Raw genomic sequence first — 27,100 nt, forward strand, 5'->3', positions numbered from 1 at the left:
ACTAACTAGGCAAGAAAATATGAACAAGTTGACAGTTATTTTTCAAAAAAGAAAAGATGCAAAAATACATGATGCTTAAAAAGATGAGAGGGGCGGGCATGGCGGAGACGTCCCAACCAAACATTCTAATTCGTGGAATTTGGCAACGGCGACAGACTTTTGAGCAATGACCGAAAATAGCCCTCTTGTTGTGGATACAAATGTCAGTTTAACATTATTATTTTAAGACATGGAAACAGCAGCTTTTAAAATATTATTTTTAGCATCAGGATTAAAAATTATAGTTATTACACAGTTTGAAGTTTATATCTTTAAACTGTCGAGAAATCTCAATCTGTTCGTCATTCCTCAACTAAAGTCCGCAAGGAACATAAAACAGAAGCCATATATTCGTTCACGCCAAAGCCGCCAAGCGGCCATTACAAGATGGAGCCTTCTACTAAAGTCTGCACTCGTATGAATCTGTCTTAACTCAAAAGTGAAAGAGCAGAAAAATTCCAGGCGAACTCGAATAAGAGCAACTCTAGGAGGGAGGGAGGGAAGGAGGCGGCGGCAAACACTTTATAACGATGCGTATAATGTCACCCCAAAAAGGAAATCTTCTGCAGATCCCCACATGGAAAAATACAGGCAAGGTAGAGTACTTGTGCTAGGAACCAACAATACGGATAAGGTTTGCCATGGGCCCTCATAAAATGATTCTTTACAATGACCACGCCTCCATCATTAACTAGAAGAACATCTCAGTTTTTGTTGGGAAGCAGGAATGTGCTGGAATATATATATGAATAAAACCATGGTCATCAGCCTGCAGAGTTCTCTTGCAACAATACATATTCCCGGCTGCAAGAATCAGACAAGAAGCAGTTGAACTATAGGCATTGACAACCCAAAAAAGCATTTGGAGCAGTTTAGCAGGACAAGAATTCAATCTCCAAACAGATGAAATAATCTTGCAAGTTTACCACTGCTGTTTCTGAGATTGAGCTAAAGGATCAAGAATAATAAATTGCTAAGAATTCACACATCATGTTGCAAGTTTACAACAGTTGTTTCTTAAATTCAGCTAAAAGATCAAGAATATTAAATTGCTAAGAATTTATGCTATACAAGCCACATAAAACAGATGTTCATGATCCAGAGAAGACAGCAGCAGTTACAGACATCGAATACGACAGAGAAGACGCATGATAAAACAGCCAAAAGATCACAATAGCTGCTTCAACTACGTGGACAAAGGATGGCGATATGTGCAGATTTGACGAGGTAACTCACACATTACAAGCCACAAAATAGTCAGGCATTGATTGATGACCTACTTGCTGTTACTGAACTAAATGGTGTCCTTTCCAATAATTCATAATATCATTGATATTCAACGGGGTTCTCCTGCAAATGCATCATCCTTGTAATGAAAACATAACTAGAAAAGAATACGAATTACCTGAGAGGCCACGATGATCCTAATAATAATTAAAAAAGGTATTAATTTCTGCCAAGTTGCCAACATTTAGAAACATCTTATTTGTGCTTCCAAGATCCATCAAATGAGGCCTGCAATGTGCAAAGAAAGGAAAAAATTAGTTCATGATTCAAATAATAGTAATCTTACATTACTACAAGCAATTATGAATAATACTATTCTAGTCTAACCTTGTGTGCTTTGATTATCTGCCATCAGGTTGCTCCTTCTCTATTTGCCTGAGAAAAAATGGAATAAGCATTATTCTATACTCCAAACTCGACCATGACATATAGAATATAAATAATATTTCTGACATATAAAATCCTTATATTTCTAATTTTATTCGCTAGACTATACCTAAATTGAATGACAGCATGTTGCTTGCTACAAAATGGGTGGTCTGTGGGAATATCCATGATATCTCCGACAAGGTTGCAGCTTCGACGGTGAATGTAAAGAGGCTCTGTTCCAGTACATTCATGTAACAGGCCATGGTAATGCCAATACATTCAGCAATAAATCAAAGTTTGGTTTATTCCAAATTGATAAATTACTTTATGGATGTGTGACAGAAGAACAACCCAAATATTTCAGTAAATCTTTATATTGTGATTGGTCATCAATTTCAATCGGACAATAGGCCAGTTGTTCACAAGTAGCATTAAAATTAGCAGACACAAGTAGCATCACTTGCAAGTGACTAGCAAAGGAACTGTGAAGAGAAGTAAAGAGAAAATTGCTCTATTGTCAGGGAAAACAAATTTTTGCAACCCTAATGACACAAAACATGCAATGTATTAAAATAATGGTCAATAACGGCCAATAACATAAGGTAAAAAAAAAAAAAAAAAGCTGCAAATGAAAAGCTGAAAGACATTACGGACAGATGACACGGTTGTCAAGGAAAACAAAACTTCTTGTAAATGAGGAGTTGTATTTTCGGCTGGAAGCTGGAAGCTGGAAGCTAGAAGGAGTTCGCTCAAAGGGTTGACACTAGCCCAGCAGAACTTTGACAGTAAGCTTGCTCTGGATGCATAGATCGAGTCTCTATGAATAGCGAACCCCCAACATCATCAGTCCACAGTCTACAATGACAAGCACAGAGCAGTTTCCCCAATTATATTTTAGAAAGTAAATATTCTTGCAAAGATCAAATCTATTGATAATCTTAGACCACACCAATGGCATAATGAGAAGCAGCATAAAGATGCAACATAATGTTGACTTCTTTTTTTTTTTTTGGTCATAATAATGTTGACTTCACTACCATCAAACTAATATTCAAGGCATCCCCTGAATTCTCATTTTTGTTCAACGATGTACCTGTGGCTGATCCAAACACATTATAGAAGACTGAATACCTTTCATACAGCATTGAGAAACACATCACTGAGCGTTCATAGTGTGGTTCCTTTTATTGTGTGTGTGTGTGTGTTTAGTGTGGTTAAAGGTCTTAAAGAAATCAGGTCACTGAATGCATATAAGAACAAAAGCCTGTATATTTTAACTGAAGATCAGAAGAAATAACTAAAGAAGGAATACCGCAATAAAGATGGGATGACTGGTGACATCACATGTCCATTCAATAAAGCTATAAATGTCACAGAGATGGAAGACAGCTTTTTAGTAGCAAAGAACTGTTGTCCATTCAGTAGAAAAAACTAGAAACCTTTCATACAACATTAAGACACATATGATAAGCATTTCATTTTGGGGTTCTTTTTACTTGGGGTACGTGTTTCAGTGTGGTTAAAAGGCTTAAAAGAAATCGGCTTACTGAATAAAGGATAGGAAAACTAATGCAAAGATTACATATTGCATTTTTCAACCAAAAATCAGAAGAAATAACTAATGAAGGAATACCACAATAAAGATGGGATGATTGGTGATATCACATTTCCAATTCAACTATAAATGTCACAGAGATGCAAAACAGCTCTTTTAGTGGCAAAAAAGATTTGGCTTTTACTTCATATAGAGATTAAAAGCCAATTGCCAACTAAAAGAGCACCAGATGGCCAAATGAGCACATAGACCATCAGTGCACTAACAAGTCAATATAAAGAAAACAGCTAGTTTCCACCAATGTATAAAATAAAATACAGTCTTGAAAAGCCAGAACAAAGTCAATATCATAAGAATGTCTAGAAGATTACCATTAAGCACTTTACCAGTCTTGAAAACATAGTCTCCATCTCATATCAGGTTTACGAGCCTTGGGCAGTTCATTAAAAAGTAGTGTCACGCCTGCAAAGATGACCTCAACCTTCAAAACTGGAAGAGTATAAAAAGTAGTGGCACTCTGCAAAGCATCTGAAAAAATTTTCATGAAGCCTGCACCATGAATGTCAATTGGAACAAACTCCACATTGACAGATTGTCAATGCACATTCTCACTAATTACTACAAGAGTACGTATACAATGCATAAGGAACACAATCATTTAGACACATGCAACCAAAGGGACCTTCTGAGCACCATCTTGTTGTTATGCAGCTTCAGAAATGCAAAAAATGTTACGTGAATTTATATTAAGGGAAAAGAAAATTTACGACAACATGTATGATCTATGAGGGGATAACAAACTTTAACAGAGTTATCTGCCATCTGTGCATTTGAAATTAAATAAGGCCCATCAAAACCAAGAAAGGGAGACAATAAACCATGAGGTGAAATAAACCTTAAAATGAATCTCACCTCTCACTTTGAATCAGCAGCGAGCTTTCCAGATAGCTCAAATGAAGGTTTTTCCTGCAAATGAGAATAAGAGACTAAAATCATATACATGTATACCAGAGCGCCAAATCAAGCAACTTTAAAGAACAAATGGCAATAGACTTCAGACAACAAGAACAGAAGTAGAATTGTCACGTTATACTGTTACTTGTTATAAACCTCAAGATTCAAAAGTTATTTATAAAATAAATCATGCTAGAAGACCTGGAAAATAAATAGTATCAACTTAGCAGCCTCCATCTTTGCCACTGAGTCAATTTCACGATCCCTGCAATGCAAAGACACGCTATCAACATTAACAGCAAAAACATCATGAGTTAAAATAACAATTTTGAAGTCCAAGGATAAAACCTTTGATGCATGAATGAATCTTCAAGTACATATCCACAAAAAAAGTAAAATGTTAACCAAGAAAATGATCTATCAGATTTCTCAATGAATGAAGATTTTGCTGTTGTGTGCTTGAGTATCTAGAAGCTCCCCTGAAAACCACAAATAAGGAGTTTCCACTTCCCAGCTTAAAGTTATGGATATACAAATATATAAGTCTAAACTACAAGAAATAGTATATCATGTTCTGCAATAATTATGGACTTAGCATTTACATTTATTAGCAGTATTAATCTTAGAAAATGATCTGCTCAGAACTGCAGCTCATAGTCCTCATAGCGCATCTAATGGGTATGATCAAAATTAACCTACCTAAAAGAGCTTTGTTTATTCTGAAAAAAAGCAAACCATCACAGATCTTTACTTAATGTTTCTGAGAGTAAAGGATGCTATGTTGGCTTATCCAAGATATGTGATGATAAAACTGATAGGCAAAACAATAATCTTTTCAGTCATCAACTTATCTCTTCTGTACATGACTCATCTTCCTACACATGCCCAGAGGAAAAAACTATAGAATAAATAGAAGTGTGCACTGCAGCACACACATCAAACCACTGCTTCCATAAGAAGGATGATGCGTGAATCCTTCATATGTGTCTAGTAGATCAATAGAAATTAAACATTAGAGCAAAATCTTATGGTAAGTCATCACTAACAAACAGCTGAAAATCAGAATGTTTGACAGCAGCTTATCTTTCATTTGACACCCGAAAGACAAAAAGGAACTGCAATCTCAGGATCTATGAAACATCAAATCAGAGGATAGAGGCAACTGTAAACGGATTCACTTTCTGAGGAAAGACCACTACAATTATCCTTCTTTGCATGGTGACAATGACCAAAATGAGTCTCGAAAGCAATGTGCTACTGCCACACTCATTGAATCTTTCTAGAGCATTCTATTCAAATATGACATAAGGACATAAGAGATATAAAGTAAACAGAAAATGTAGGGTAGCTAGTAAGACAATGGGACATAAGTCGAGTGCAATTACGAGTTCTCACAACACAATTCTCTGCAAAACACTGATTAGACGGCGAATGTCCACCTGCAGCCTTTAATAGACGGGTTTACCCTTTGGAAATTTAGGATAAATAAAGCTATGTTCATTCCACAGCCATAAAACCGGCTAGGCATTCTACATTATTAGTTTTCCTTGTATTCACCCCAAGGTCAGAAGCTTATCAGAGGCCAAATCCTTCTTTAAGTTTTTTTTTTTTTTGGCGCAATGGAATTAATATGACAAATTCATTCTCTATTTCTTTCAGATATCCCAGGATCGGATAATCACAGGAAAATAACAGAAATTACACAAAAAGCCATTGCATCCATAATATATGGATATCACCAGACACCTCGTCACATCCTCTGGCATCTGCAGCCAGCCGAGGTGAGAGAGATCGATGCCTGGTCCACCGTGCATGTCTTGATCTACAGGACTTCGCCATTGGTATCATCTCTCGGACCTTTTCTCTCTTCTATGGCCCCCAACTTCCCTATCAAAGCTCCTTTCGCGGCGCCCACCCCTTGTCGTGTCTCTCGCCGCCGCCATTCCTGTCATGCTCTTTGCCAAGTCAATTAATTTCTCAGAGTCCTGATCACTCTGAGATCTCTGCTTAAGTGAACTCAACTGTACAAAAACACGAACTACTTAAATTCCATGTTACAAACATGGAAAATCGAGACACGAGAACGATAACTTCCAATGTCGTCGAATTGCATCCAAATTATAAACAAAAAGAACTGAGCTTTACATTGTGTTTTTTTTTTTTCCTTTTATAATTCAAATCCCAAGAATAACAAAGCTCAACAAAGGGGTTCGGCATTGGAAACGTGCAAGCATTGCACAACTTAAAAGACGATAACTTTAATTTCCCATCGATGGCACCATTTTACCCGAAAAGCCGCCAGAGATGATCGAGAGTGGAGATGGTGAAGGTGGCAGAGGGTGAGCTTTCTCAATCAGCGCATTACTGATTGCTAGGTCTTGGTTTAGTTACTTGTTTTTTTTTTTTTTTTTTTTTTTTTTTTTTTTTTTGCCCTTTCCCACCATCTCCTTTCAGTGAAAATGATTATTCGGTTAAAATCATGGTTCCCTTATCTCATAACGCCAAGATGATGTAGAGGCTCAATTTTCTGGTTAAAGCCATGGTTCCCTATGGTTATTCTCAAGTTCGTCAAGATGATGTATAGAGGCTCAAAATTCCATATTATGGAACCAAGTTCATGACCAGGTTCTTGAATTTGAAAGGATGCGAAGTTGCAATTCACAAGAAAGCCTTCAAGGAATTGGGCTTACTGGTTGACTCGATTGATAGATTAAAAATCTTAGAAGGTGACAATTTGCGTAAACTTTTTTTCTGTGTTGTTTCTCTTCTAATCATGCCTCATGTCTTGTAGATCGGTTGGACGTTTCGTCGACAAAGTGTCTCCATTATCTGATGAATGTTCAGAATAATGGCTCCATAGTAAAAGTAGGCCTTAAGAAGTCGATTACGATCAGATAGGTACACTTCGAATCCACATTCTGACAAGTACACTAAAATCCAAGATCACAAAAATAGCTTCTCCAAATATGCTCATGATTATCCAGCTGGCATTACAACATAGCACGGTGAAGGCAAGCAGTTGTATCCTGGTCTAGTAAGCGCATTCATATAAAAGACTATCCAGTCCCCTTTTAGTATTGTACATATTTCCACGGCACAGCACAAATGCTTAAGCAAACGCTGGCAGGAAACATTTGTTAGAAGTTCCTTTGTTGGACAAGTCAAGTAAGTTTGCATTATAATTATGACTGCATCACTAGAATCAATGCATGCTATTCATTGTATTGAATAACGGAACATGTATGAAGGCTTTTAGATCTGCTCAAATGTCGACTTCCACACACGAGTATTTCTGGCCCGTATAAAACTCAATAAAGAAGCATCGATAGTCAAAGAGTTTTAGTAGAAATATAATACTCAGCACAAAAGCATCGATGGTCAAAGAGTTCCGTGGAAAAAGGTACAATACTAAAACGGGAATAAATAGACCTTTAAATCAAAAATGTGCTTACTAGACTAGGATACAACCGGATAATCATGACCATATTTGTAGGAATTCATCTCTCGAAGAGCCTATTCGAGAGCCTATTCACCGCTCGTGTGCAAAATGTCAATAATTTTTTAGTGACAAAAAGATTCACTATGGCATTCACAAGATAGTCAATAATTTTTTAGTGACAAAAAGTTTATAAAGAGATTCACTATGGCATTCACAATGAAACTTTCTCATTAGATTCTAGGGAATGAAAGAAAAATGAATCAAGCTTGTTTTCAACACAAGATCAATCGTTCCCTCACCCAAATCGTAAAGAGAGTTTTAGAAAAAGAAGCTCTAGAAGAGAATGCTTTGTATTGTTGAGTTACAGTTACAAATTAAGGGCAATGCACCCTATTTATGTAAGAGATTCATTTCATCCATTGATCGACTCTAGATCTAATGGACGAGATTGCATCTCCCAATCTAATAACTTCTCACATTTAAATTGAGAATGCTCAAGAAATCAGCATAATTACCGCCTTGCCCGTCCCTGAGAATGTTCCAAAAACATTAGACAACTTTGGACAGTCTTCTTCGATCAAGCACACTCCCTCTCCCTCAATCATGGGAACCTTGAGACCGTGACACTTGAACAAAGGTGGATTGCGCTACTCTTATTTCTGGGGTAATGACTACTCTTTTTACTTTCACCAGATGAAGAACGAAGAACAGAACGAAGAACAAACGAACGAACAGACGTTTCAACAGTAAAGGGCGTATGCCGAACTGCATTCTGCAATGAAGATGTGGATCGAAGGCGTTCTTTAAGAAATGCAGAGAGCCACTTACCTGGAAACTCCATAACAAAAGGTTTAGTGAAGCAATACATATATTGGCCAGTACACAAATAATCAGAGTGATTTCCTCTATGAAGGATTTGCAACTATGTTAGTATCGCCTTCGGTGCGCATTTCAATCTCAAACAAGTTACATTAATAACGAAAACCTCAACAGTAAAGGCAACTTACAAACCAGTGCATACTTTTGGTAATCAACTTCCACATGGATATTCTTGTTGAGACCCTTGACTTACTGTACAATTGAAGTCAAAGTAGTAAACCTGTAATGCACATATTTTTACATAAAACATTGTATCTTGAAGAAGTCAATGGATGCTAGCTCTTAATTTGGCAGCCATAATCAACATTACCCGCTTGATTAGTTTCAATTCTGTACCTTTACTTTTATCTTTGCTGTCACAAGAGAACTCTGAGCATCTTATACAGCTAGTAACGGAAATAAAAGGCTCAGTCACGGACCAGTCAGTATTCTTCCCATGTTCTGCAGAAATTCTGTGGACTTGCTATGTCCCTCAGTCAGATTTTCTCTATATCCAAACTGATTAATGCCCCCATTTAAAAAACCATGATATGCTGTAACTGGAGTAGCTTGAACTGCATCTAAAGCGGAACTGGCATAGTGGATTCGACTTTGGACAGGGTTTGGCCGGAGGATCTGCTGCTTCTCAGCTGATGCCATTTCTGATGCCGCACTTCTTCCCACACCAAGATCTAGGCTCACTGTTTCACCTTCTGATCTTGTTCTTGGCAGTCCACTTAGAGCGGAGGGAGCTGCAGTGTCATGGCTGCTAGATTTTGCAGCGGGAACATCATGATTGTGTTTTCCCTCATAAGTAGTAATAACAGCTTTTGGATCATGAGAGGCCCTCTCCACATGCTTCCTCACAGGGCATCCAGCATTTGTGCACTTGTAGTAACTCCTGCACAAAACCAGCATGACATTTAAGGATCGAAAGCAATTCAAAGCCATCAAATTCTAATGCAGCTCTCCTTATCATATCCTCTCTCAAAATAAAATCATGATAACCATACTCAGCACTATCTTTCAATGTTAGCGAGCTAGGTAGCTGGTTGCATCTCAGTTGATCACTCTTATTATGACAAAGAAGAGGTAGCAATATCGTTTGCTGGTAGCAACTTGCAACACCTAATTAAAAGCATAAAGTAATTACTACTTACTCACACAAAGGTGAACCTCTTGACCTTTTGCAGTATAGAATGATAAAATTCAGTATATGTACACTGGGATATTAATGTTTCTTTTCATGTCTCAATATGCTGAATGGAACACTCAAATCAGGTTTTAAAGCTTATGAAGATAGGTCTGCAACGAAATTGTGAAACTAAACTGTCAATTAAGATAACTGAAATAGGTGAAGCCAAGGTCAAAAATTTTCTGGCAACTAAAAAGGAATGCAGACGCAATAGATGACCCTGATTAAACACATCTACCACTCTGTGCAGCTTACCTTATCTACAAGACAATCTTATTTTTTGGGGGGAATTGCTAATAGAGAAAGTATGAGGAAGTTAGTCCTTACATATGTACTACATTGATTTAAGTTGGAAGGTTTCTCAACCGGCAAGCTTGCTTACAATGAATTACTCTTGATGTGTATTTGAAACTATAGGAGTAATCCTAACTGACAAATCTGAAAACACAGGTTTGCAAACTTAATAACTAAGCATTTGCACTATCATTTATTGCCAAATGATTATTGATCATACACAAATTTCAGACAAGTTTTTGAGACATTTAACCATGTGACCGTAGTTTTTGCAAAACATTTACTCTTCAATCAGCTAGTCAGCCCCCCATCCCATTAGTTACATGAATAAACAGCTTCTCCGCATATGCTCATGATTATTTTGTTGGCGTTACAACATAACAAAGTGAATACAATCACTTGTATTGATCTAGTAAGCACATTCTTGATATAAAAGTCTATCCAGTCACCTTTTAGTATTGTACATATTTCCATAGCATTGCACAACTGACGCTTAAGCACATGCTGGCAGGAAACTCTTTTATCGAACAAATCATGTAAAGTAAGTTTGCATTATAAAACACAAATAGTAGCTACATCACTAGAATCAATGCAAGCTAGGAGCATTTCTGGCCCAGGTATAAAACTCAGCAACAAAGCATCAATAGTCAATGAGTTCCATTGCAGAGAAGCTCCATGACATAAGTTAACTCAGTGCAAATAACAAAGGTCAAAGGCAGAACAGTAGAACACTTTGCAAGTCAACCATTGCAGCAAAAGAGTACCTTGGATTGGGATTGCCTCTGACTACTTTCTGCCCGTATTTGCGCCAGCGATAGCCATCATCCAGTATGTCAACCTCACTAAGAGTTTGAACGACAACCCGCGGTTCTCTTATTGGCTTAACCACCGGAGTAACATCTTCCCCGCCAATATCCAGCCTCCTACATCCATGTTAATAAAGGTTTCAATTAAAACAAAGAGTTCATTAAAAAAAAAAAAATGCACTCAGTTTCTCTTATTGTTAAACCCCCAAACCTTCTCTTTAAGAATGGATCATCATCGTCACCATCATCAACTTCATTTTGGATCCTATTTGATAGTGAAGCTGCTCCCTCAATAGTTTCGTCATTCTCAGCAACAGGAGATAGTTCAGGAGTACCATCAGTCTCAACATTATAAGATGTCTCGCCATATACAGTCGATGTGCTCTCCACTGTATGGAAATGTTCAATAATATTATTTTCCCAATACATCGGCATAAACTAGAATCAATAGAATAGATCCCATACCTGCAGGTATAAATGAAAACCTATCAGATCTTTCTTCTTGGATTGGCATGGTCGCTCCTCCAGTAAAGCGGCGGCTTGGTTGTGGTTTAGGGTGATCATGAGTTCCTTTGTAGATAATCTCTGTAATATGTCCATCAGGAGCACGTTCGAAAAGCTTTTTCACCTCACAATTAGGATAGGTACATTTGTAATAGCTGCGTGGAAATTCACAGCCCTTAACATGCTTCTGTCCATATTTTCTCCAGTTATATCCATCGTCAGAGAGTCTCTCAGTCATGACTGAAGGGCCATTCCCTTTATTATCCAGTTGTGTCACCTGCATCACATTATTGGGCTGCTCTTTCCTACCTAACAATCCATCAGGATCAGCTTCAGCAAGTGGACTAGCCCCTGAGCGAACCGCTTGAGTGGGTACCGATAGACACAATTCCTTCGATGAGACAGCCAAATCACTCTGAACTGAAGACAGTGATGCAAATGGTTGAGAATGACGTTGACCTGAAACTTTCACAGCCTGTTCACTTCCTTGGTGCTTTGCCTCTGTGGGGACCTTGAGAAGCAACCACCATCAGCCAATTATCCCAAACTCCCAAGCATTAAGGCAATTTCTTAGATACATTATCAATCAAATTGACAATATAACATCATGAACTGAGTCTTCATCTAGCTATCATACTTCCTTTAAGTAATTTCATAAGAACACAAAAACATCATAAATTGATATAGAAGTCAAGGACGCCACATAATGTAAAGCAAGTAATGGGAATCACAAAATCACCATTTTAGGCTTCTTCTGTGTACATGTCTCATCCATCAACCAAACATCATAATTAACAAGAAAAAAATTAGAATGATTCACTTTCACATAATTTGATCTACCAGAAAATGTGAGTTACTTGGTCTTACCAAGTTTGATGTAGCTAGAGGTTTGAATTCAAAAATTCCAGATCTGCCTTCATCAAAGTTATCAGGACAGCCAGAATTGGCAAGTCTTGTGTCCGAATTCAAACCAATCAAACCATTCATCATATGAGGCTTAATCAGAGAACCAGTAGTTGGTGAGGGCTCCACCTGCAAACGAAGGATGAGAAGATATAACAGAGTAAGAGGCTACATATTAGATAAGTTTGTACCAGTAGTCCTATAAAAAGAACAAGTTCACATTAGGAAACTGTAAAATTTAATGTTGATATGATCGAAAAGGCATCTCAAAGAAACAGGATTTGCAGCTTGACTATCGCTGCAAGCCTGCAAGCTAACAACGTCATACACAAACATACCAAGAACAAAATCACACTAAATGTCAATATATATTACAAACGTGACAAATACAGAACAGAAACTGCTATTCACCAATAGTATCAAACTCTCTGTGCATGGCTTGATTGATGAAAAGAAAGAAATGCTTCCTAAGTTAAGCAAGTTTAGCATACACATACCATACTCGCAGCAATATCCCAAAATTTTAAATCATCAAATAACTCTAACAGGAAAACCTTCTCCAACAACACAAGTTGATTTAATCATGCTCAGATTCCATTTCATAATGGATGTTCAATGAATGTCAACAAAGTCTGGGTCACTGCAAAAGGCACTTCCTTTCTGGTTTCCTTCCCACTCTACCCAAATAAAAAACAGGTTGATTCACTCTTGAGGATGCATTTATTCTCTATTCTACACCAGTTGATGGAAAAGGTGCTAGCCGACAAATTGACATTGTTAAACAAGGACTTAGGAAAACGTCCAGTCACCCAATGAAAAGGAAGATTCACCATGCGAAAAAACCACACTGCCATTATAAAAGAGGAAATTTTCAGTTTGATGAAAAGGCGGATTCCAAAAGCTCAACCCCATATTATGACATTGGGCAGCATAAAGGAGTCACCACAGAGCACACTAAGAGCCAGCATCAGAATATGATGTCCCATCTCGACCATATATAAAAATCGTACCTTTAGATATTTACCACTGATCACGGACACAGATAACCACTCGTAAGACTTAAAAACCAAAACAGTGAAAGAGCGCACTGATATTTTTCGACAAGAGCATCGCAACGTCAATCAGCAACAACGCAACCTCATATGTTCCCTAAACTTTCCCAAGCGACGCAGTTGTGATGCAACATGTCTCGAACCAAAACCTAAGAGACATACGCGCATCACTTTCCACCCGAGATTTCGTAACTGGTGGCAACAAAAGTGAATCTGAAATCGGCCGGGACTCTTACTTTCCACCCGATATCTCGTAACTGGTGGCAACAAAAGTGAATCTGAAATTGGCCGGGACTCTTACTTCCCTTCAAGTCAAAAATCAGTAGAAATTCTCGACGACCCGTAGTTTCCGACAAGTTGCAGAGCTTGAGGGGATATCCCAACTCAAGGTTAATCATCGGCGAACCGGCAGCTATCGCCAAATTCTACAAACCAAAATCCCGATTCCCCTCCCCCCAGATCAAACCGTCGAGAGCAACAAAGCAACAGAGCACCGCACGCTCGAATCCGATCCAGAAAACAGGAGGAGGAGGGAGGAAAAAAGCGCAAAGCGAGAAATGACCTTGACGTTGGAGAGGAGGACGGGGGACTCGAGGAAGGAGGTCGGGCTGAGCCCCGGCGGGATCGTGATGCAGGCGGACCTGGAGATCGGCAGCTTCGCCGGGGACAGGAGCTTGTACCTGGCGCCCCCGCCGCCGCCGCCGCCGCAGCCGCCGCCGCCGCCGGCCAGAGGCCCGGCATCGGAGTCCGAGAAGGGGCCGCCGGGGCTGGGATCGGCGGCGCTGCGGAACTGGAACTCGTGCGGTTCGAAGTCGGGAGCGGGAGGAGACCCCATCCCGTTGGATTTTTAGAGCGAGAGAGAGAGAGGGAGAGGAGAGAGAGTCAAAGGCGTTGAGAAGCTTCTCCTTCGGTTCGAGTGGGGAGGGGCAGAGGGGAGGAAGAGGGGAAGGGGAGGGGTATTTCGGTCAAACAGGCCTCGTCTCCATGACTCGAGTCCCGCAGTCTAATACCTCCGGAGCTTCTTCCCCACAAAGGAAAACAGGGAGAGGGAGATGGAGAGGGAGAGGGCTTGACTTGTTGGGGTTGGATTTGTCGCGAGTGGATCGTGATTGGGCCCGGAAGTCTTATTATCTTCTTTTCTTTTCTTTTCTTTTCTTTTTTGCGATTTTTTTCTTTTTAAAATTTATTGATTTTGATAAGAAATAAATGAATAAATAAATGAGAATTTGGTTCTGTTCCCCGATTGGTTAAGCAATGCTTGAAAGGCAACGGTTGCTTGCTTGCCTCCCCCGGCGGGCTCCATCACTCGTGACTGCGATGGGTCTTTGGTCGCCGTCTGGACCCGTCGAGACAGGAGGTACATCCCCCAAAGTGCAACTTTGCACAGGAAATATGGTGATTTTCGCGAATTTTATTCATTCATATACTATATAAAAACTACTCATGACGAAATCATGACTAACTCAAATATGATCTTATTTTTTCAGTTAAGAATTCCCCGAGAAATGATTCTATAATTTCCCGTTTGGGTCAGGAAACTCGCGAGTCAATAGCACATTTGAAAAGATATGAACAAGATGGTAAAACAATATTATTAGATTGAGAATTCCCTCTCAGGGTGACCCCACCTTTACCACCGCACGCTTAAAAAGTGACATAGAAAAGAATGTTAGATGTATGGGATCTAGGAATCTATCGACATTGTAGGGGGGCTAACACATCTTAAAAATGACCGTCGCCTCTTACAATTTGCCCACCACATCTAAAAGAATTCTTGCAATATTGACTCGCGGATCTCTGGAGACTTCGCACTATGCATTAACTGATCATCTTCTCAATTGAGAACAAAATTGATCGTAAAATCATTTCCTATCCCTCCCCCAAAAAGTCATGGATCCGATGGCTTTTGCTACCTTGAAAATTGGCACAACGTGAAAGACCGAGAAAAAGAGGGGCGCACACGGGCCGCATTGTCAATGATGAGTTTTGTTTCCTTTCGTCGGCTCTTTTTGGTCACTGGAGCGATTCCAAAGTCGCTGTCCCCATCATTACAATGCCATCGCGGGAATGGCAAACAGAATTGCACCAGCCAACAATCGTCAATTATGTCATAATCAGCAAAATCGGCGTATAAATAAATTGGTGGACGATGCATCAAAAAGACAATATTCTCCTCTATCCTTCCCCAAGTAAAGTTGAAGCAAATCATGATTTCTTTCAGAAGTTGCCCAGATTCAGTTCATCGAGAAAGAAAAAGATGTCCCTGTCCCGGCGAGACTGTATCAAAGTAGCTTTTGCGATCATGTCTGCAAACATTTTTAAAGAGAAAACAGAAGGACACAGCGAAGCATTGAATTCCCGTCAATTCACACTATGCATTTTCAAACTAGTCGTAGTCGGATGACAAATGGTGTTTCCCAGAAGACAGAACAGTGAAGAAACAATAACATGGCCAAGACATCGCCTTCATCCCGCGACTGGCAAGCTTGCACCATAATAAAGAGCAAGAAAGACTACCGAACAGTTTCATAAGGGGAAAAAAAGAGAGAGAGATAAGATTCTCAAAACCTGAGCAATACCATACTCCAGTGTTGCAATTGAAATAAAATTCCTGTCCAATATCAGAAGCATGGCAGAGGCTGAAATGAAATGAAACAAGCAGAGCCTTATGCATGCATTAACATCCAAAGCGCCACCTATAAATCTTGTGTACTAGAACGTTAGTACGCCCAGTGTCTCAAGTCAAACTGGAAGAGATCATTTAGCATAGCTAAAGAAGAAACGCCTCAACCTCTCCACATGAATCTGGACTGCAGATATAGCTGTCGAAATCTTGAGCAAGAGGATTTATTTTTTGATACGTATCCACTCTGGAAGAAAAACCAAAAAGAGAATAGAGAAAAAACTACCGAGGAAAGGAAGAAAAGCAAACACCAACAAAATTGACAAACAACACATACAGAAAGGGACCACAAAAAGACTAGCAAATATTTATACTAGCAACAGTCCTATCATAACACAGGCAGAACTTCTAATGAAAGCAAAGAGAGCAAAACACTCTCCAGGTTTCATTTGTTTTTATGCTGAAGTCAGGAATAATAAATTGATCATGCAGGTACAGAATCCCATAAAATAGAAACATCAACCACAAAAGAAAGCTTGTTCTAAGGATTGAGTAAAGTTACAAGTAGCACCTCATGCAGTGAAGGTGACTGAATACATCTGTTTAATGAACTAGCCCCTTTGAAGGTTTGCCCATTGTAAATCTGCATTAACCTGAGGCATGGTGCGGGCATCCCTCATAATGGCCCAAAAGCGATGATTGGACGAAAAAGCATCGTTCAATTTCAAGATATTAATAAAAGAAGGATGCATGTTGGAAGGATGTAATCCTGTAACACATTATGTTCAGCCTAGGGAAGAAATGCAGAACCCAATACTAATAGAAAGAAAGACAATTATATACTTCTTCTGTGTTACTTGCTCAATGCTGAAAAAGAATAACAACAAGCTGATTTAAATCAATCGTCGCTAAAAACTTCTCTGAGAGATCAAATAATGACAGTATTCACGCCCAGGTGTGAAGATAATATCTACTTGTGCACAACAAAAGCAATTGCAAGAGTCAGGCATATTTTTGTATGACCAGCACTGCCCGTTTGGAAAATGCTAAATACAGTGCAGAGAGAGAGAGAGACCTAAAACTACCGAGCATAGTAGGATGGAAAGTATTGAGAAGAGACACCCGGCCCAGCATAGGAAGTTGACCTATCATAATGGATAGTAGGCATCTGTGATTCCGATGGATACAAATAAGGCCGTGCAGGGCTTGGATCACCTGGGAAACCCATAGGGGCACCAGCCAAACTGTATAACCCATTGGATGACCCCGCATAAGGGGCCATTGTTGGGTTATTTCCCCCCAAACCATAAATTCCAGCAGACGTGCTCAGGTATGAGAGGGGTCCTACAGAAGACGTCTGTGGATGAGATTGCTGGAAGGTGGCCACCGCCGAGGTGGGACCGGCGATATTCGTAGAGGCTGCAATAGAACCAACACGTGCACTAGGCCTTGGTCGCTTTTTCCCACTAAATTGCGGCTTTACCTTTTGCTTTTGCAGCTGCTGCTGAGGCTGAGGAGCAGTAGCCACCGCAGGGATTTTGTCTGCCTTCAGCTTCTCTAGTAGCTGAATACGTCTTTCAAGGGTTGCTTGAAACTCGGAATCAAGTTTGCGCTCTTCCATGACCTTAACTACAGACTTCAACGCAATTATTTCCTGGGCCATGGCTGCGTTCTGCATTATTTAGATAAATATGAGGGCCGGTGGCTACTATCCAAGGGGTTCCGGTAATGAGAAAATAAATGTACCTGTGACTTGCGAGAATTGTTTCCGTCCTTGGAAACTTTCCTAGCAAGCTTCTTAGACTCCTTTACAAAATTTTTCAAAATGGGAACAGGTGGGAACTTCTCAGTCAGCCCAAAGTCAAAAATGAATTTGACTGCCTGTGTGTATTTTCTCTTGTTTATAAGTTTTTCGATGAGATCTACAGAATTTCATTAAAAACAAAAGCATTAGTGTCTATTAGATACCGAAAGAAACATAGCTCACTCTGAGAACCTCGCTTATAAGAGGATCTCACGTGGATGTGAAGGAAACAAAACCCAAAACCAAAGAAAAGGTGCCTCTACCCAGAGGCCCACTATGGCAAGGACATAAATTCCTTAACGCAACACAAATGGTAGCCGCTACAAAGAAACTGCATGTACAAATGGATAAATACATGCTCATGGATGTATCTGTGTATGAGTGTGAATTGTACAAACTAAGAATTTGTTAAAGAATTCCATCAAGGCACTTGTTAAACAACCAAATAAGGAAAATTCTCAACGTTCAATGTTCTGACTTCTCTTATGTTATGTGCAGTCCATGCTATAAAAATCAAATCACTCCTTATAACGTATGCTTAACAAGTACTCGGAGGGTACTCATCAATATAACCCTGCAAAATAAATCAGCTATTACTTTAACTCAGATAATATTGTACGAACTAAATGTCTGCAGATCAAGAAACAAATCAAACTGCATTCTGCCGATGCTCCAAAACAACTTTGTAGAAAGTATGTTGCATTTTCTCCTTCCACCAAAATGGAATGGAGCTTTGCCATATGAATTATTTTTATTGAATTCACTCTTCTAGTAAATCCTCCTCAAGTTCCTCCCTTGTATCATATTCGCATTTTGCTTCCTACCTTGCTGTCTTATTAACTAGTGTTTCTCAGATTTGGATGGGTTATAAAAATTCGATTGAAATAGACACTTGAAGCCCCCTTCTGCTTAAAGAAAATCAAGGCTATCACAGTTCCACTTCAGGCACATTAGCACGATTGAAAAATCACATGCACTCTAAATTCTGTGCAGCAGCACAATTTTGATGTAAAATTTAAGCAGCACATTAGAAATAATTAGACAAAGCTGTCCTTTTCAATTTCTAAAAAGGTGCCATGATACCATCATTTTAACCAAGACTCCTATTTCCACAACAAATATTCTATCTCGTCTTCTTAAACATTCGGCGTGCTACCTGATGATTGTTTGTGATCTCTCAAACATAATTGCTAACACAAGCTCATTTATGGTGCATTCGCTTATGGACATACAGTACAGCTCACATGATAGATAGATAACCGATAAAAGGACAAATTGCTGCCAGGCCAATCTTCACATTACCTGCCCGATTTCTATAGTTGCCATCACCGCCTTACAATTTTTTTATCAACATTAAAAAATCAATTTCCAGATCATATTTTGGCAAAAACATAACGTACATGCCTCAAATGAAGATGAAATAATGAATATAAATGAAAAGCACGCAACATCAGTCCCCAAAATTAGTTAACGGCCATATCGCATAACCATAACAAACTAACAAGAAGTCCACTACACAAGTAAAACTAGAACATGAACCAGCTCACCTGGAACTTTATCTTCCAACCCCAAGGCCCGACACAAGTCTCTCGATTGAGCAAAATGTGCAATAATGACGCAGTAATCAACGAGCTCATCCACACTGAATTCAGACATCAATCCATAAGCGGCCACCAAATCCAGCAAACCCAACACTTGCATCGGATGTCGGGGACCCTCTGGGTTCACCTTCCCCTTCCAATCCAACGCCACCTTCTTCGAGCTCTCGCGCACCTTGTCGCTCAAACTCAGGCGAACTCTCATCAGCACTTCCAGAAGAAACACGCAGTTCCTCCTAACAACCATCAACTCCCGCTCCGTAACGCGATCACCATAAAACCCTTCCATCGCATCCAGAACTAACTTCCCAGGATCAGGAGCCAAACCTAACGCCCCGGAAAGCTCAGCACGCAATTGGTCACGCTCTACGTGGTGTCCCGCTATGTAATTCCTCAACCCTAAGCCGTCCATGTTCGAGCACAGTACCTTCAACTCGGGCCGCGGTTCGACGGCGCACTGGCTAGGGGGACCGGACGACGACGGAGGAGGTTCGTTACCTTCTTCCGCACCGCCGGGCGAGGAAATCGGTTCAGCCTGCATCGCCGCCGATTCGGTCGGGACGGGGGCATGCGGGTCGGGCCGAGCATCCGGCGCCGCTTCCTCCTCCGGCTCCTGCGGCGGTTGCTGCTGCTGCTGCTGCTGTCGTGGCCGATGAGCGGACTCGAGCGACTCGAGGAGGTCGAACTTCCGGGCGATGGAGGCCTCGGCGGGGGCGAAGTGAGAGTCGATGTCGGACCAGGAGAGGGAGAAGGAAGAGAGGAGGGAGGACTGGGCCCGGAGATCGTCGAAGGCCCTCTTGAGGCTCTCCTTCTTGGAGCCTATGAGCTTGATCGCGTCGGCGATCGTCTCCAGCGTCGCCATGGTTTCTGGGAGACGTTCGCAGAGGAGAGAAACCCTAATTGCAAGAGAGGGAGAGACGGACGGACGGACGGAGACGAAGCGGGAAGAAGCCAGAGCAGGCGGTCTCCCGACGAAGGACGAGCGGAAAGCGATGAGGCAGAGCCTTAGCAATACCCAATGAAGAAAATCGAAGGAAAAAGAGAGAAACTGCAAATTGGCCCAAACGGGAAAAAAAAAAAAAAAATAAAAAAATACAAAAAACAAAAAAAACAAAAAATACTTTTGATAAATTTCTCTCTTTTATTTTTTTAAATAAAAGTCACCAAAAATCTCAAAGTTTATGACACATTTATTCGGATAAAACCTCCAAATTTAATCTAATGCTTTGTTGGCCTTATTAAGATGAAAGTCTTAGCAGCTGACTTTGATTCAATGTCATCTTTTTTACTAAATGACTGGAATTGGATTGCAAAGTATGATTTCTCAAGTCAGGGTAAGATATGGGTTGGTTGGAACCCGATAATGTTAGTTTTCATATCTTGGCGATCAATGATCAGGCTGTTCATGATCGTTTAAAGATCAACCTGTCTGGCAAGTGTTGTTGTGTCTCAATAGTTTATGGGGAGCATACCTTCTCCCAACGTCAGCCTCTTTGGGACAACACTATTCTTCAGGATTCGGCTTGGTTAGTGGCCGGGGATTTCAATGCCATAAAGGATCCCTCTGATCGATTCGAAGGCACCAACACCTGGATTCCTTATTTTGATAAATTTGCTAACTGTTTAGCTCAATCTGAATTGGAGAACCTCACATATGTTGGACTTCGTTTCACTTGGTCGACTTCTTCCTGGTTGACAAGAAAGATGAAGGAAAATCGACTAGGTATTGGTTAACTCCAAATGGAACATGGAATTTTCTTTCTCAAATGCCTCATTCCTGAACCGGGCATTTCAGACTATTCTCCTATGGTTATCAGAGTTCTCAATCCAGTTTTCAAGAGAAGACCTTTCAAAAAAAAATTATTATTGGTCAGACCATCCGAATTTCTCATCCATTGTTCAACAGGCTTGGGAGACACCAGTTATTGGATTCTCAATATACAGGCTTGTCTCCAAATTGAAAGTGCTCAAAGGTAGTCTGAAGCAACTAAATAGAAAAGCATTTTCGAATATTTCTTCAAGGACAGAGAAAGCTAGAGAAACTCTTCGGCTTGTGCAAAATGACCTTCAACTTGATCCGAACAACTCAGAGATGGCCGATCTTGAGAAGACAAGCCGTAGAATTTTTGTGGACCAATGTCGAGATGAGGAATCTTTCTTCAGACAAAAATCTAGAGTTCGATGGCTTAAGGAAGGTGATCGAAATACCAAATTCTTTCACCTTTCCGTCAAAAAAAGGTAACTCAGAAATAAAATCTTCTCGGTTAAAAATACTTCAAGCGAGTTGATCACGGACACGAATATGGTCCCGCGGGTTTTTGTCTCTTACTTTGAGGACTTGCTTGCTCCCCATTTGTCCCTATCCAAGCCTTCATTACAAGAGATTAAAGAGTTCGTTCAAAATCTCTTATCTACGAACTAGGTTAGTTCCCTCTCTAGCCCGGTTCTTGATTCGGAAATTCGGGATACAGTTTTCTCTCTCCCTAGAGGCAAAGCTCCAGGCCCCTTTCACGGCGAAATTCTTTAAGAATAATTGGGAGATTGTTGGCCCTTCTGTCATGGAGGTGATCAAGGAATTCTTCACTTTGGGTCGTCTCTTAATAGAGATAAACAATACTATCTTCGCCTTGATACCTCAAGTGCCTAATGCATGTGCGGTCTTTGACTTCAGACCCATTGCTTGTTGTACTACTATATACAAGGTCATTACTTAGATCTTGGCTAATTGCCTTGCTACTGTCTTGAACAAAGTGATTGATCCATCCCATAATGCTTTTATTAAGGGTAGGAGGATAAGGGATAACATATTGATAGCTCAGGAAGTCTTTGCTGGATTTCACCTTGACCCGTACCTCCCTAAATGTACTGTGAAAGTTGATTTTCAAAAGGCCTATGACTTGGTTGATTGGGATTTCCTTCAGCTAACCCTAGTAGCCTCCTGATTTCCTGATTTGGTTAATCATGATATGCGTTCGGACACCGAAATACTCATTATCAATCAATGGAGAACTTCATGGGTTCTTTCCGGTGGCTGGGGCCTGCAACAGGGCGACCCGATGTCCCCTTATCTTTTTAACCTAGTGATGGAGGTATTCTCAAGAATTTTAAGTGTTCGCACCTCCCACAAGGAATTCGAATACTTTTGGCGGTGCAAAGCGGTCAAGCTATCTCACCTTTTCTTCACCGATGATGTCTTTCTTTTTAATCAGGCAAATTGGGTGTCCATTACCTTGCTGAAGAAAGGCTTGGACTTGTTCTCTTCATGGAGTGGCTTGATTCCAAATAAGAACAAGAGCGAAATTTTTCTCTCGGGTGGTCCTCCGTCTCTTCGCAACTACATATCCTTAGCCTTTGGGTTTCAAGAAGGTAAAATGCCGGTACGCTATCTGGGAGTGCCTATCATATCCTCTAGGCTTGGAAAGCTGACTGCATCACCCTCATTGATTGAATTATAGCTAGATCCCAATCTTGGGTTCATCGGTTTCTCTCTTTTGTTGGGAGGTTGCAGTTAATTAGGTCAGTCTTGCACTCTATCCAAACCTTATGGTCAAGTGTTTTTACATTGCCAGTTTCGGTTCTCAATAGCATTGAAAAGATTTTGAGGCAATTTCTTTAAAAAGGATCCGCCCTCGATAGGGGGGCGAAGGTGTCATGGGATGAGATATGCCTACCAAAAGAAGAAGGGGGACTTGGTATTCATAAATTGAGATATTGCAACAAGGCATCCATGATGAAGCGCATTTGGATTATGTTCACAGATAAAGAATCCCTTTGGTGCCATTGGATTCATTCCAACATTTTAAAGAAGATTAACTTCTGGAAAGCTTCATCTCCTAAAATATGCTCTTGGACTTGGAAAAAAATTTGCAATTAAGAAATGACTCTCGGCTTTCCTTCCTTTGAAAGATTGGAAATTGACACTCCACTTTGTTCATTATGGTTTGATCATTGGCACCCAAAAGGCCTTCTTGATATTTTTATGCCAAATCCTGTTATTCAATGTTCTGGTCTACTCAAGCATGCAATGGTGGCTGATCTCCTTTCACCTATGGGCCTTTCATTTCGTAGTATTATGGAGAGCTGGGGTCTCTCTATCCCAACGCTCTCCCAAGCTCCAGTCCGGATCCTTTTCGATAGGATATGCCTGGGACCACTTCAGGACTAAAAGAAGCGTAGTGCCCTAGGCTTCACTTATTTGGAACAACGTCATCACCCCAGGTTCCAATTCAATCTCTAGTTGATTGCTAGAAATCGTTTGCCTACCTAGGAACTTCTCATTTCCTATGGTAGAATTGATTATGCCATTTATGCCTTCTGCAATGAAGTTCCTGACTCTATAGATCACTTGTTTTTTTATTACCACATATCAACTTCCATTGCTTAATTTTGGGCTACTCAATGCCACCTTCCTTGGCGACCTAGGCCGTGGAAGGAGAATCTCCAATGGGCTACCTCCTTCCTAAAGGGCAATGATTTCTTTCACAACTTAGCTCATTACTCTTTTGCTGCCATGTGCTACTTAATTTAGAAGAAGAGGAATGCTATCATATTCCGCAACAAAGCAATGGATCTTGCTGCAATGAAAAAACACATTATCAAGATGGTCAAGGACAAAGCTCTCACCTTCTTTGATGTCCCGAATACCCCCAAGAAATAGAAGGCTTGAGAGAAATTGGGGCTTCGACCCATCCATCTTCGTTGAACGCGAGGAGAATGCATAGATCCAGATGAAGACCAACCTATACGATCTTTTCTCCTTCCCTCCTTAGGTGTCCGACCCTCGGCCTTCTCCTTAGGTAGCTAAGGTTTTGTTTAGCGTTTTCTTTTCGCTTGTGACCGGTTGGTCTTTGCTTCTTGCTTGTGCTTGTCTCTCTCTCTCTTCATTGTAATCTTTTGTTTCGGCTCCCTAACACTCTCTATGCGTAACGCCCTGAGAATGTAAGCTTTGGAGCCGGTCTTGTATATTTGTCCAAAGCTATAATACATTTTACCTTTACCAAAAAAAAAAAAAAAAAAAAACCCAAATTTATATCATGTGACATATTTATCTTAAACTTATATGGTGAGAACTATTTATCAATTGTGTCTTTTATCCTATAGTCTATCTTTCAGAATTGTTGGGCTTTTTAGTAGGGGCATTGACTTAAATCTTGTCTGTGCATATAAAATCTTGATTTTCGGGTTCTCAAAACCAAAAGACTATTAACCGTAGATGTAAGTAGGTCTATTTCACAATTTATAATCACCTTTACTTTCATTTGTCAATTATAATACATATCTTTTCTATAAATTAAACATTTGTAACATCCCATTTTATGCGGTTGAAATGTCATTTTTTAATTATTTTTGTGACATCAAAGATGCTAAACTTTTTTTCGACAACACCAAAAAACTCTACATCTTTACCTTTGTAATATATTTACTCCAAAAATTTGTGTCACAGAAATTTTTTTGAGAAATTTGGATAAATAGAGTTTTTAGGTAACAAAAAAAAAGTTTGGGATAAATGTGTCACGTTAAGCAAAGTTTTGAGTTTTTGGTATCAAAAAAATAACATAGGGTAAATTTCACCCTAGGCAAAGTTTACAATTTAATTTGACGTTTTCCCTTTTTTTTCTGAATAATTTTTTAACAACAATTTTCAGGCGATTTGATTTTATACATTCTTTCAATTCAAAAGCAATCTACTCTTTGATCCGGACAAATATCCATTCACACGACAGGAGGCGAGGTGGGTATCATCGAAGGAAAATTCGAACATAATTACAACAAGATACGCTCGCGTCATACACGGACACCCATTAACACACGCATGCGCACACACTCTCTATCTCTCTCTCTCTCTCTCATATCGTATGTGATTATCTTGACTTATCAAATTGTAAATGTGATTTTTTATGTTGCATGAGTTGACACAAGATTGCAAGTATGATCGTAATTCGTTAATAAATAAATGATTAGTTATCATAATTCGGACACTGTATATAATTCTCACCTCGGATTATATGTTAATACACCTCAAAATAATCAATTTTTCGTTACGCATGAGCAAAATTTTTTTACAATATATATAGTTTAACAACATAGACGAATGAGGCAAATTGTTTGAGTGGCAAGCATATTCGTGCCCTACACTTCAGACTCCAAGTTCGAATTCACTATGTTTGTGCTTTCTTTCGTAAACACCTCCAAGAGTACAAACATGCATGTCTGTTTAGGATGAGAGATCCACCATACAATTTAGAGATTAAGTGGGTACTCAAAAAAAAAAAAAAAAACTCGAATAGTGTAGAGAGAGAAGTGCATTAAAGTGTGATCATTAATGTTTGAGTAATAGATAGGCCTCCATTAGTCCTAGGAGAACAATCCTTATTATTTTATTTTATTTTCAAATAGAAGTGCATGATAGCATGTTTGCAAACTAATTTACCACACCTTATCATAAAATAGAAGATAGGACTATGTCCCATGAAGGTAATAATGTTGGAGGTTTGTTTGTTAAAATAAATATAGTGTTTTTCTTTATGTACTTAAAAGAATTATTGGGTGGGGCTAGACCCTACCATATCTGCGTGTGGGTACGCAATTATTTGGTACACTAATCCCTTTATTATTATTATTTTTTTGTTATTGATTTTTAGTAAATTCAAAGGTTGTCTTTTATTTTGAGAATTTCAGAAATAAAATATATAAAATAAAAATTCGAAATTCTATTTAAAAAAAATTATTCCGAATTTTGTTTGTGTCTTTTCAATTCAACATTTGAAAAATTATTATTATTCGATTTTAACTTTTCCCGAAGGGTTGCAATTGTTCATTTTTGACTTCTTCCGAAGAGTCATATTTGTTTATCCGAACATATTTTATAAACAACGTGTTTGCTCATTCTTTGGCAATTTTCATGAAGAGTTGCAAGACTTGTCAATTTTCGGAAGAAAAGTGTGGTCATTTTTCGAGTTTCTTTCTGAAAAACTGCAGCTAATTTTTCGATTGTTTCTTAGAAAGACATGGAGAAATACTTGAATTGCTATCTAGTATTCTCACCCGAAATTTTGTTGTATCATGAATGATTTTTACCGGTGACCATTAATAACGTTGTGGGGCAGATAAATCCTTAAAGAAAGTAATATCACACCTTAAAGTCCGAGTTGTTTTATTCGATCCGATTTCATTATTCTCCCCAATTCAAAGCCATATTTTCCAACAAATAACACAATCATGAACAAAGGAGCATGTAATATGATGTATAGAGGTCAGAAAGCTTTCAAGAGCTGTAACTGTAACCTCAAGAAAAGGCCTCTGCTGGAAGTTACCTGCAGATGTTTCTCATGCTTATCCTTGTCTCTATGCAGTCATCAGAATTAAATGCGTGATGGACCTCGCCGCGCCTACATGTACCCATCAGCTTGCTGGTTAAAGAGACCTCACATCGCTAGAAACTTGTTTTGCAATCGATCCATCCGTCCTCGCGCCTCGTGCATTACAATCCCATACCCTCGACAGTAAATTGTCAGACTTCTGTGAGCAAAACAACATCCGACAGCTAGTAGAAACAAATGGTGAGAAAGCAAAATGTGAATTAGCAGAAATGAATGGCCCGGGAGCTGTCATTGAATTGTTTTGTTTTATTTTGTTTTATATGTTGGTTGCTGCCATCTCTCAAATCATCTCACCTTAAAACAAGCAAACTGGTGACTTCCGAACAAGACTAGTACATGATTGTTCAGGCTCATGGAGATCACCACCGGAATAATCTGGTTCCTAGATTAAACTGAATACAAACGCAAATAGGTCCGAATCACAGTTGCCGCATCTCATAG

General features: G+C 39.5%; 2 protein-coding genes and 1 long non-coding RNA gene across 3 annotated transcripts; all 3 read right to left on the reverse strand.

The window, feature by feature from the left end:
• Window positions 1-625: 625 nt before the first annotated feature.
• LOC120294628 lies at window positions 626-2,059 on the reverse strand. The gene is made up of 3 exons (XR_005551867.1): window positions 1,823-2,059; window positions 1,654-1,701; window positions 626-1,554 (listed from the first exon to the last, which is right to left on the reverse strand). It is a non-coding gene; the product is annotated as an uncharacterized LOC120294628 (long non-coding RNA).
• Window positions 2,060-8,549: 6,490 nt separating this feature from the next.
• Window positions 8,550-14,309, reverse strand: LOC104448155 (probable WRKY transcription factor 20). The gene is made up of 6 exons (XM_010061938.3): window positions 13,818-14,309; window positions 12,168-12,332; window positions 11,262-11,811; window positions 11,008-11,185; window positions 10,755-10,913; window positions 8,550-9,402 (listed from the first exon to the last, which is right to left on the reverse strand). The coding sequence occupies exons 1-6, from the start codon at window positions 14,088-14,090 to the stop codon at window positions 8,934-8,936; spliced, it is 1,794 nt and encodes a 597-aa protein (XP_010060240.2). The 5' UTR covers window positions 14,091-14,309; the 3' UTR covers window positions 8,550-8,933.
• A 2,386-nt stretch (window positions 14,310-16,695) lies between these two features.
• Window positions 16,696-20,297, reverse strand: LOC104448156 (FRIGIDA-like protein 1). Its single transcript, XM_010061939.3, has 3 exons — window positions 19,230-20,297; window positions 17,625-17,800; window positions 16,696-17,550 (listed from the first exon to the last, which is right to left on the reverse strand). The coding sequence occupies exons 1-3, from the start codon at window positions 20,140-20,142 to the stop codon at window positions 16,960-16,962; spliced, it is 1,680 nt and encodes a 559-aa protein (XP_010060241.2). The 5' UTR covers window positions 20,143-20,297; the 3' UTR covers window positions 16,696-16,959.
• Window positions 20,298-27,100: the final 6,803 nt, after the last annotated feature.

Source organism: Eucalyptus grandis, chromosome 6, assembly GCF_016545825.1.
Source record: "Eucalyptus grandis isolate ANBG69807.140 chromosome 6, ASM1654582v1, whole genome shotgun sequence".
Classification (NCBI taxonomy): Eukaryota; Viridiplantae; Streptophyta; class Magnoliopsida; order Myrtales; family Myrtaceae; genus Eucalyptus; species Eucalyptus grandis.

Bases quoted from the DNA above. Each gene is read 5' to 3' on its own strand.
- LOC104448155 (XM_010061938.3), bottom strand. From the start codon at position 14,090: ATGGGGTCTCCTCCCGCTCCCGACTTCGAACCGCACGAGTTCCAGTTC. The intron at 12,333-13,817 runs GTCATTTCTCGC...CTTCGTTTGCAG, and splicing joins TCCTCCTCTCCAACGTCAAG to GTGGAGCCCTCACCAACTAC. The intron at 11,812-12,167 runs GTAAGACCAAGT...TTGCTTCTCAAG, and splicing joins CTCTAGCTACATCAAACTTG to GTCCCCACAGAGGCAAAGCA.
- LOC104448156 (XM_010061939.3), bottom strand. From the start codon at position 20,142: ATGGCGACGCTGGAGACGATCGCCGACGCGATCAAGCTCATAGGCTCC. The intron at 17,801-19,229 runs GTGAGCTGGTTC...GAAATTCTGTAG, and splicing joins GTTGGAAGATAAAGTTCCAG to ATCTCATCGAAAAACTTATA. The intron at 17,551-17,624 runs GTACATTTATTT...TAAATAATGCAG, and splicing joins ACAATTCTCGCAAGTCACAG to AACGCAGCCATGGCCCAGGA.